General features: G+C 43.7%; 1 protein-coding gene across 1 annotated transcript in view; it reads right to left on the bottom strand.

Annotated features, from left to right (window-relative positions):
* Positions 1–11: 11 nt before the first annotated feature.
* Positions 12–11,731, bottom strand: part of LOC135272231 (uncharacterized protein C22orf42-like) — a 30,668-nt gene continuing 18,948 nt past the window's right edge. Inside the window, exons 5-15 of the mRNA XM_064370452.1 lie at positions 6,962–7,026; positions 6,200–6,227; positions 5,617–5,684; positions 4,819–4,846; positions 4,237–4,304; positions 3,440–3,467; positions 2,854–2,921; positions 2,057–2,084; positions 1,471–1,538; positions 673–700; positions 12–154 (exon numbers count right to left, since the gene is read on the bottom strand). Of these exons, the coding sequence (XP_064226522.1) occupies positions 12–154; positions 673–700; positions 1,471–1,538; positions 2,057–2,084; positions 2,854–2,921; positions 3,440–3,467; positions 4,237–4,304; positions 4,819–4,846; positions 5,617–5,684; positions 6,200–6,227; positions 6,962–7,026 (620 nt within the window). The remainder of the gene's footprint in view (positions 155–672; positions 701–1,470; positions 1,539–2,056; positions 2,085–2,853; positions 2,922–3,439; positions 3,468–4,236; positions 4,305–4,818; positions 4,847–5,616; positions 5,685–6,199; positions 6,228–6,961; positions 7,027–11,731) is intronic.

Raw genomic sequence — 11,731 nt, 5'->3', positions numbered from 1 at the left:
CACAATGGCAGTCAAAAATGATATTCACTTGATATTCTAGAAGACCCAGAAAAAAAATGTCTCCTAAAGACAGAAATGCATCTCACCAGGTCAGAGGGCTTCTCGTCCTCTTCCAAATCTTCTATTATGAGGTCCTGTACGACCTCAACAGGACCTAAGAGAACACAGAGTGACAGTCAGTGCGTTGGTGCTGCTGAGGAATCTCACAAGGAGCTTTGGGGAATGTGGACGGGGGCTGCAGTGTGTGGAGCTGGGCGGTTGACAAGCATGGACTGAGCTGCTGCTGGACCATTCTCCTTGGTGCTCAGGGAAGGCAATGGAGAGGGGCAGAATGAAATGAAAGAGCCTCGGCTTCCTAGCTAGGGCAACCTCATCAATGTGAAATCGTCATTTGAAGAACCGGTTAATACAGAAAGGCAGTGTACTATAGAAACAAACAGAAGTAGATTAGGGCTGCCTAGAACCAGGGGTGTGGGGATTGGGGAAAACAGAGGAGTCACTACTAATGGCGTTTTCTGAGGGGCAATCAAGAGTTTCAAAAATTGCATTGTAACAATGGTTGCACAACCCCGTAAATAGAGTAAAAACACTGAATCACCTACTTTAAATGGGTGAATTGGTTTGCACATCAACTACGTCTCAGTAACTGTTTAAAAGAAAAAGAATACGTACGCTGGTGATACTGGGCCGCAGGCTCCTCCTGCAATAAGAGAAAAAGAAACACCATGAGGATCACATCATGCTGGGTCCTGTTGGCACAGGTCTTGTATTCACTTGGTCACATTAGAAAACCAGATGGCAGGCTGGGCGCGGTGGCTCACGCGTGTAATCCCAGCACGTTAGGAGGCCAAGGCAGACAGATCATGAGGTCAAGAGATTGAGACCATCCTGGCCAACATGGTGAAACCTCGTCTCTACTAAAAACTACAAAAAAGCTGGGTGCAGTGGTGCCCAGAGCCTGTAGTCCCAGCTGCTCGGGAGGCTGAGGCAGGAGAATTGCTTCAATGCTGTAGGTAGATGCTGCAGTGATGTGACATCACACCACTGCACTGTAGTCTGGTGACACAGAGACTCTGCCTCACAAACAAAACTGAACTCAACAAAACAAAAAACCAGATATCAAACAGTGAGGAAGTCACAGCCCCAAATGAAGCATAGGGGATACTTGCAGAAAATGCACTGGGTTTGGAATATTTAGCAAGTGTCTATGCTGGCTGGGAAATACAAAATTAGTTTTCATGAAGAAAATGTTGCTACTGAGAAATACACACACAACCAGATTGTAACTCATGCCATCTTTTGACTGACATCGTCAATCAGGCCTCAGTTGGTCATAAACTCCAGTGACTGGTCGCTAGAGTCCATGACAACCGAGGTCTGATTCACAATGGCAGTCAAAAATGATATTCACTTGATATTCTAGAAGACCCAGAAAAAAACATGTCTCCTAAAGACAGAAATGCATCTCACCAGGTCAGAGGGCTTCTCGTCCTCTTCCAAATCTTCTATTATGAGGTCCTGTACGACCTCAACAGGACCTAAGAGAACACAGAGTGACAGTCAGTGCGTTGGTGCTGCTGAGGAATCTCACAAGGAGCTTTGGGGAATGTGGACGGGGGCTGCAGTGTGTGGAGCTGGGCGGTTGACAAGCATGGACTGAGCTGCTGCTGGACCATTCTCCTTGGTGCTCAGGGAAGGCAATGGAGAGGGGCAGAATGAAATGAAAGAGCCTCAGCTTCCTAGCTAGGGCAACCTCATCAATGTGAAATCGTCATCTGAAGAACCGGTTAATACAGAAAGGCAGTGTACTATAGAAACAAACAGAAGTAGATTAGGGCTGCCTAGAACCAGGGGTGTGGGGATTGGGGAAAACAGAGGAGTCACTACTAATGGCGTTTTCTGAGGGGCAATCAAGAGTTTCTAAAATTGCATTGTAACAATGGTTGCACAACCCCGTAAATAGAGTAAAAACACTGAATCACCTACTTTAAATGGGTGAATTGGTTTGCACATCAACTACGTCTCAGTAACTGTTTAAAAGAAAAAGAATACGTACGCTGGTGATACTGGGCTGCAGGCTCCTCCTGCAATAAGAGAAAAAGAAACACCATGAGGATCACATCATGCTGGGTCCTGTTGGCACAGGTCTTGTATTCACTTGGTCACATTAGAAAACCAGATGGCAGGCTGGGTGCGGTGGCTCACGCATGTAATACCAGCACGGTGGGAGGCCGAGGCTGCCAGATCAAGAGGTCAAGAGATTGAGACGATTCTGGGCAACATGGTGAAACCTCGTCTCTACTAAAAACTACAAGAAAGCTGGGTGTGGTGGTGGCGAGAGCCTGTAGTCCCAGCTACTCGGGAGACTGAGGCAGGAGAATTGTTCAATGCTGTAGGAAGACACTGCAGTGATGTGAGATCACACCACTGCACTGTAGCCTGGTGACACAGAGACTCTGCCTCACAAACAAAACTGAACTCAACAAAACAAAAAACCAGATATCAAACAGTGAGGAAGTCATAGCCCCAAATGAAGCATAGGGGATACTTGCAGAAAATGCACTGGGTTTGGAATATTTAGCAAGTGTCTATGCTGGCTGGGAAATACAAAATTAGTTTTCATGAAGAAAATGTTGCTACTGAGAAATACACACACAACCAGATTGTAACTCATGCCATCTTTTGACTGACATCGTCAATCAGGCCTCAGTTGGTCATAAACTCCAGTGACTGGTCGCTAGAGTCCATGACAACCGAGGTCTGATTCACAATGGCAGTCAAAAATGATATTCACTTGATATTCTAGAAGACCCAGAAAAAAACATGTCTCCTAAAGACAGAAATGCATCTCACCAGGTCAGAGGGCTTCTCGTCCTCTTCCAAATCTTCTATTATGAGGTCCTGTACGACCTCAACAGGACCTAAGAGAACACAGAGTGACAGTCAGTGCGTTGGTGCTGCTGAGGAATCTCACAAGGAGCTTTGGGGAATGTGGACGGGGGCTGCAGTGTGTGGAGCTGGGCGGTTGACAAGCATGGACTGAGCTGCTGCTGGACCATTCTCCTTGGTGCTCAGGGAAGGCAATGGAGAGGGGCAGAATGAAATGAAAGAGCCTCAGCTTCCTAGCTAGGGCAACCTCATCAATGTGAAATCGTCATTTGAAGAACCGGTTAATACAGAAAGGCAGTGTACTATAGAAACAAACAGAAGTAGATTAGGGCTGCCTAGAACCAGGGGTGTGGGGATTGGGGAAAACAGAGGAGTCACTACTAATGGCGTTTTCTGAGGGGCAATCAAGAGTTTCTAAAATTGCATTGTAACAATGGTTGCACAACCCCGTAAATAGAGTAAAAACACTGAATCACCTACTTTAAATGGGTGAATTGGTTTGCACATCAACTACGTCTCAGTAACTGTTTAAAAGAAAAAGAATACGTACGCTGGTGATACTGGGCCGCAGGCTCCTCCTGCAATAAGAGAAAAAGAAACACCATGAGGATCACATCATGCTGGGTCCTGTTGGCACAGGTCTTGTATTCACTTGGTCACATTAGAAAACCAGATGGCAGGCTGGGTGCGGTGGCTCACGCATGTAATACCAGCACGGTGGGAGGCCGAGGCTGCCAGATCAAGAGGTCAAGAGATTGAGACGATTCTGGGCAACATGGTGAAACCTCGTCTCTACTAAAAACTACAAGAAAGCTGGGTGTGGTGGTGGCGAGAGCCTGTAGTCCCAGCTACTCGGGAGACTGAGGCAGGAGAATTGTTCAATGCTGTAGGAAGACACTGCAGTGATGTGAGATCACACCACTGCACTGTAGCCTGGTGACACAGAGACTCTACCTCACAAACAAAACTGAACTCAACAAAACAAAAAACCAGATATCAAACAGTGAGGAAGTCATAGCCCCAAATGAAGCATAGGGGATACTTGCAGAAAATGCACTGGGTTTGGAATATTTAGCAAGTGTCTATGCTGGCTGGGAAATACAAAATTAGTTTTCATGAAGAAAATGTTGCTACTGAGAAATACACACACAACCAGATTGTAACTCATGCCATCTTTTGACTGACATCGTCAATCAGGCCTCAGTTGGTCATAAACTCCAGTGACTGGTCGCTAGAGTCCATGACAACCGAGGTCTGATTCACAATGGCAGTCAAAAATGATATTCACTTGATATTCTAGAAGACCCAGAAAAAAACATGTCTCCTAAAGACAGAAATGCATCTCACCAGGTCAGAGGGCTTCTCGTCCTCTTCCAAATCTTCTATTATGAGGTCCTGTACGACCTCAACAGGACCTAAGAGAACACAGAGTGACAGTCAGTGCGTTGGTGCTGCTGAGGAATCTCACAAGGAGCTTTGGGGAATGTGGACGGGGGCTGCAGTGTGTGGAGCTGGGCGGTTGACAAGCATGGACTGAGCTGCTGCTGGACCATTCTCCTTGGTGCTCAAGGAAGGCAATGGAGAGGGGCAGAATGAAATGAAAGAGTCTAGGCTTCCTAGCTAGGGCAACCTCATCAATGTGAAATCGTCATTTGAAGAACCGGTTAATACAGAAAGGCAGTGTACTATAGAAACAGAAGTAGATTAGGGCTGCCTAGAACCAGGGGTGTGGGGATTGGGGAAAACAGAGGAGTCACTACTAATGGCGTTTTCTGAGGGGCAATCAAGAGTTTCTAAAATTGCATTGTAACAATGGTTGCACAACCCCGTAAATAGAGTAAAAACACTGAATCACCTACTTTAAATGGGTGAATTGGTTTGCACATCAACTACGTCTCAGTAACTGTTTAAAAGAAAAAGAATACGTACGCTGGTGATACTGGGCCGCAGGCTCCTCCTGCAATAAGAGAAAAAGAAACACCATGAGGATCACATCATGCTGGGTCCTGTTGGCACAGGTCTTGTATTCACTTGGTCACATTAGAAAACCAGATGGCAGGCTGGGTGCGGTGGCTCACGCATGTAATCCCAACACGTTGGGAGGCCGAGGCTGGCAGATCATGAGGTCAAGAGATTGAGACCATCCTGGCCAACATGGTGAAACCCTGTCTCTACTAAAAACTACAAAAAAGCTGGGTGTGGTGGTGGCGAGAGCCTGTAGTCCCAGCTACTCGGGAGGCTGAGGCAGGAGAATTGCTTCAATGCTGTAGGTAGATGCTGCAGTGATGTGACATCACACCACTGCACTGTAGCCTGGTGACACAGAGACTCTGCCTCACAAACAAAACTGAACTCAACAAAACAAAAAACCAGATATCAAACAGTGATGAAGTCATAGGTCCCAAATGAAGCATAGGGGATACTTGCAGAAAATGCACTGGGTTTGGAATATAGAGCAAGTGTCTATGTTGTCTGGGTAATACAAAATTATTTTTCAAGAAGAAAATGTTGCTGCTGAGAAATACGCTCACAACCAGTTTGTAATTTATGCCATCTTTTGACTGACATCGTCAATCAGGCCTCAGTTGGTCATAAACTCCAGTGACTGGTCGCTAGAGTCCATGACAACCGAGGTCTGATTCACAATGGCAGTCAAAAATGATATTCACTTGATATTCTAGAAGACCCAGAAAAAAAATGTCTCCTAAAGACAGAAATGCATCTCACCAGGTCAGAGGGCTTCTCGTCCTCTTCCAAATCTTCTATTATGAGGTCCTGTACGACCTCAACAGGACCTAAGAGAACACAGAGTGACAGTCAGTGCGTTGGTGCTGCTGAGGAATCTCACAAGGAGCTTTGGGGAATGTGGACGGGGGCTGCAGTGTGTGGAGCTGGGCGGTTGACAAGCATGGACTGAGCTGCTGCTGGACCATTCTCCTTGGTGCTCAAGGAAGGCAAAGGAGAGGGGCAGAAAGAAATGAAAGAGCCTTGGCTTCCTAGCTAGGGCAACCTCATCAATATGAAATCATCATTTGAAGAACCGGTTAATACAGAAAGGCAGTGCACTGTAGAAACAGGAAGTAGATTAGGGCTGCCTAGAACCAGGGACGTGGGGTTAGGGGAAAACAGAGAAATCACTACTAATGGGGTTTTCTCAGGCGGAATCAAGAGCTTCTAAAATTGCATTGTAACAATGGTTGCACAACCCTGTAAATAGAGTAAAAGCACTGAATCACCTACTTTAAATGGGTGAATTGGTTTGCACATCAACGTCTCAGTAACAACTGTTTAAAAGAAAAAGAATACGTACCGTGGTGATACTGGGCCGCAGGCTCCTCCTGCAATAAGAGAAAAAGAAACACCATGAGGATTACATCATGCTGGGTCCTGTTGGCACAGGTCTTGTATTCACTTGGTGACATTAGAAAACCAGATGGCAGGCTTCGCATAGTGGCTCACGCATGTATGTAATCCCAGCATGTTGGGAGGCCGAGACAGGTATATCATGAGGTCAAGAGATTGAGACCTGGTGAAAAACTACAAAATACCCAGCCATGGTGGTGGCGAATGCCTGTAGTCCTAGCTACTTGCGAGACTGAGGTAGAGGAATTACTTGAACCCAATAGGTGGAGGTTACAGTGATCTGAGATGACACCACTGCACTGTAGGTGACAGAGAAAGACTCTGTCTCAACAAAAACAAAAACAAAAACAAAAACAGATGTAGAACAGTGATGAAGTCACTGGCACCAAATGAAGCATAGAAGATGCTTGCAGAGAATCCAGTGGGTGTGGAATATTTAGCAAGTCTCTATGTTGGCTAGGAAATATAAAATTATTTTTCAAGGAGAAAACGCTGCTACTGAGAAATATGCTCACAACCAGTTAGGTGATGCCCTCTTTTGACGGACATCGTCCTTCAGGCCTTAGTTGGTCATAATCTCCAGTGACCAGTCGCTAGAGTCCATGACCCCCTGAGGCCTGATTTATGATGGCAGTCAAAAATCATATTCACTTCATAGTCTAGAAGCCCCAGAAAAAAAAAAAATTCCAGACAAAGAAATGTATGTTACCATGTCAGAGGCCACCTCCTCCTCCTCACTGCCAGGTGTCCACTCCTCTGGGTCGTCAACAGGAGCTAGGAGAATACAGAGAGACAGTCACTGCATTGGTGCTTCTGAGGAATCTCACAAGGAGCTTTGGGGAATGTGGACGGGGGCTGGAGTGTATGGAGCTGGGTGGTTGACAAGCATGGACTGTGCTGCTGCTGGACTATTCTCCTTGGTGTTGAAGGAAGGCAAAGGAGAGGGGAAGAGAGAAATGAAAGAGCCTTGGCTTTCCAGCTAGGGCAACCTCATCAGTGTGAAATAGTCTAGGAACCAGTTAATACAGAAAAGCACTGTATGGCTCAGTGAGAGCATCTCATCACACCTGCTGCCCATGTGAAGGTCCAGGCAAATCCCCACATTTTAGGAAATGTTACAGGATTATTTAACTTCTGTGGATCTATATATCCTGCTTCTGTATTTATCATCTAACCTGGTGTATTTTTAAAATTGTAGTAAAGTATACGTATTTATTATTGTAATTATTAAGTGTGCATTTTAACACACATTGAGTAACATTCATGATGCTGTGTCAAAATAAATACGTTTATCTACTTTGAGATTCACTTGATTTTCTCAAGTCAGCCTCTTTCAGGTCATTGTTGTTCTTCTCTTCACTGTTGGCTCTCACCTGAACTACTCCACCTAGCTGCTCTTCCTGCTTCTACCCTTGCCTGTATTACAGTGTATTTGCACGGAGCCACTTGTTCAGTCTTTTTCTTAGAAAATTAACAGTAACCTCTGGGCTATAATCCTCCAGTGGTTTTCCATCTCAACTGAAGTCCATCTTCTCTGTGAGTGCTCACTACGTGTACAAGGCCTTCACCCACCATATTCCTCCCAGCATCCTTTCACTCTGCTGCAGCCACCCTTGTGTCTTTCTGTCCTTTGCCTAAAACAACTTTGTTTCTATTTCAGGAATTCCAAAGCAGATATCTCTCTCTGGAAGCCCTCTCCCATCATCCTCACAAGGTTCCCCTCACTTTATTATTTTTAAAAATAAGTAAGATGGGGTGTCTCTGTGTTGGTCAGGCTGGTCTTAAACTTCCAGCCTCAAGGAATCCCCTTATCCTGGCTTTCCAAAGTGCTGGGATTAAAGGTGGGAGCCACTACACCCAGCCCATTTCACTTTTAAGACTGTTCACATGTCACTTAAAGAGAACATCCAGCTCTTACCCCTAACCCTCCATAAAATTGCCCTCCTCTTTAATCCATTACCCTGTTTTACTTTCTCCCCAGCACGTCACCACCTGCCATTCTTGACTATTCATGTGCTATCTGCCCTTACCTCCCTATCGAATGTAAGGGTCAGACTTAGAATGGGGCTTTATGTTGCGTTCCACTGTTTGCCCTGAGTCTGCAACACTGGCAGGCCATTTAAAAGTGCTCAATAAATGTATTTCATTTTACCCCAAACTAGTTAAGTTTCTCCCAATTCTCCCAGATCTGTTAAATTTGTCTTTTGATTTATCATCTAAGACAGCATCAGATTTTTTTAACTGGTAGCTATTTAGAATTAAAGACACAAGCTATCAAGATCCACAAAAACATAAATGAAAAATGTTAATGTCTATTTAAAAGTCAAGGGTAACTGCAGTTTGACACAAGTATATTTAATACTAAAATACCTTAAATACAAAGTGACTCATTTCATCGGTTTAATTATGTCACTAGACAAAATATATTATCTGAACTTTATAATGAGATATCACACATCTGTCATCAAAATGTGCTTTATGCGTGTTCTTAGAATCAAACATAACAGGATTGTGTCTGACTTTACGAAAAAAGACAGCCAATCGCAAAGGGTAGGTAAACAAATAATGCTTTAACCAGTCTGTAGTACACTAAGCAGTTATTCAAAGTCATCAGGTACAGCAGGGTGCCCTGGCATGCAAAGACATCCTAGAGTGCTCTCTAGGTGTCAAGTACTGTTTGAGAAACTTACGCCATTATTTCACTGCTTTAAGTAAAAGTTACAAGGCAGCACATATAAAATGATCAAAAAGTTTTATTTTACAAAAAAGTTTGTGAAATAAAATATATTCAAATGCATACCAAAAATTTCCAGAAGAACCAGTACTCAAATAGTAACACAAGTGAGCTCTGGGTATTCTGAGTATAATAAATAATTTTTCTTTATTTTCTACTTCTTTTACATGAAACATACTGATAGTCATTTTAAAAGCAGGGTTGAAAAAAGCTACTAGAAAGCTGAAAGACCTGCTGCTCAGAGGTCTCTACATCATATGCCCATTCTTTCCCTTCCCTGACCCCTCACTTGAGAGAGCCAGCAAATTAGCAGCGTTCCTAAGGTAAGAACACAAAAAGCTGCATGAAAAGTTGATGGGTAGTGATAAAATTGGATAATGAGCTCCTACTATCTTAATCTGTGTTACTTGTATTACCCCCAGTCATATTAGATACACTGCTAAATAAAGGCAAGATAGGACGAAATATGTTCGAGTCTGTCTGAGATCTAAAGTGGGTTCTTAGAACGTCTCTTTGAAATAGCTTCAAGACACAATATTCTTTTGAAATATTTCAGAAGAGAACAATGAAGCAGAGCATCATTTATGGCATAAGTTCCTGGAACAGGACTTGCCACCTAGAGAGCACTCCAGGATGTCTTTCCACAGCAGTGTGCCCTGCTCTACCTGATGACTTTAAATGACTGTTTAGTGTGCCACAGAATGGCTGGAGCACTGGTTGCTGTGGTATTTGTCTAAGTCACCAAAAGAATTCAATTCCTCATTATAGAAAGGCTAAAATGTTTCACATCTAAGTAGAAATGTATCACTTTCCAAGAAAAGTGATACACAATTTTCTGAAATAAAGATATTAACAAACTTTGAATGTGTCTATACTTTATATATTAGAGTGTTCTGAACATGTTTCTTTCTTATTTGCCCAGCCCAGGCTGGAGTGTATTGGCACGATCTCGGCTCAGTGCAAACTGCAACTCCCGGATTCAAGCGATTCTCCTGCCTCAGCCTCCCAGGTAGCTGGGATTACAGGTACGTGCCACCACGCCTGGCTAATTTTTGGTATATTTAGTAAACAAGGGGTTTCATCATGTTGGCCCAAACTCCTGACCTCAGGTAATCCGCCCACCTTAGCCTCCCAAAATGCTGGGATTACAGGCATGAGCCACCATGCCTGGCCAAAGAATAAACGTTGAAATTGAGGTTTCTGTTACCCCTTTATTAAATACCACAAAAATAGATTTGAAGAGACATATAGAAACTTACTGTCATGCAAATACACATAAAATGGTAAATTCTGTGCTCACAAACTATTTTTTCAACTGCTCTGACTTAACACTTCTTACTCAGCATCCTGTGCTTAACGTGTGGGGCCTTACCTGCCCTCTTGCCAGCTTCTCCCAACCAGGGCATTCTCAGCTTCAAATCAGTTAGCAGAAGAAACTCTTCAACATTTATTAAACTGTTGATTTGACTGGTAAATGTAGGCCATTTTGTTACCTCTACTTTTATCCTTATCCATTTCAATAAATGTATAGACAGAAGGCAGAGCCAGGAGAGACGGCACATGCCTGTATTGTCAGCTCTCCTACAGGCTGAGGCAGCAGGAGTGCTTGAGCCCAGGCCAGGAGTCAGAAGCCAGCCTGTGCCACACAGTGAGGACCTATCTCTTTAGGAGGAAAAATGGAGAGGTAAATGTTGCCTGTAAGTTGTGTAAAATAAAATGCAAAGGAACTAATCAAGACAAAAGTAAGTTCTAAGAGAGGTCTATGTTACGGGTAGACCTTACAATAGAAGACATTCTGGAGTCTGTCAAGTTCTTTAAGAACTGAGTTTGGCATCACTACGACTTTCATGTCTACTTTGATGACTTAGAACCTCAGTTCTGTTCAGTAGCTGTCTCACACAGTCCCTTCAGATCTCTAAGCCTTCCTTTCTGCATCAGCAACATAGGGAGAATATACACAGCCCTTATTTGCATTTGGAAGGTTCCAATGAGATGTACATGAAAACATGTTTTACATCCTAAAGAATAAGGGAAAGGCTCACTTTGTTCTCTCACTACCTCATCTACCAAATCGTACAGAATATTACACAGAGCCTTGCCATACACCACCAAGCAAGGAGTTTTCACAGGTACTTGCATGATTTGTGTATAAGGTACAATCTATTAAGTCTCATAATTATTTGTTCATTCTTCCACAATTTTTCAATATTCTGAAAACAGAGTACAGCACTTCCTTGTTACAAAGCCACACCAATCATGAGGCTTAATTATTCTGTGAAAGTAAGAGCCAAACTCAAGTTTAAATACAAGAGCTGTTAAGACGTTTTCTCCATACTAATAAAATCTCTGCCATTAAAATGAAAGAAATGAGCTGATCATATTTCTATGTCTTTATGATATAATACTTTCTATTTCAGTGGACTTAGTTTTTGTTCAAGGAACTCCTTACTCAGAACTATCTGTAGCTAGATTCATCTATTTCTAAAATCCTAAAGGATTTTAGACTGAAGGCTGCTGGCCCTGGCTGATGCCTATCACCCAAAAAGCCTATGTCACCTGGTTACCAGGAAACAACCAAGTCAGGCTAGTGGCTTACAATGCCCCATACCGCAGCCCCACCCAATGGCTCACAATGCCCATCCCGCTGCTGCCCACTTTGTGGTCACTGTGCCCCTCCGTGTGACTGCATTATTCATCCTGGGCTGCCTGAGCTTTCCAGTCCTGAGAAAAGTGTATGTGTGGAGG

This window comes from Aotus nancymaae, unplaced genomic scaffold (genome assembly GCF_030222135.1).
Source record: "Aotus nancymaae isolate 86718 unplaced genomic scaffold, 86718_ANA_hifiasm-v0.15.2.pri h1tg000108l, whole genome shotgun sequence".
NCBI lineage: Eukaryota > Metazoa > Chordata > Mammalia > Primates > Aotidae > Aotus > Aotus nancymaae.
Note: the sequence above shows the minus strand (reverse complement) of the source record. Positions and strands in the feature narration are given on the sequence as shown.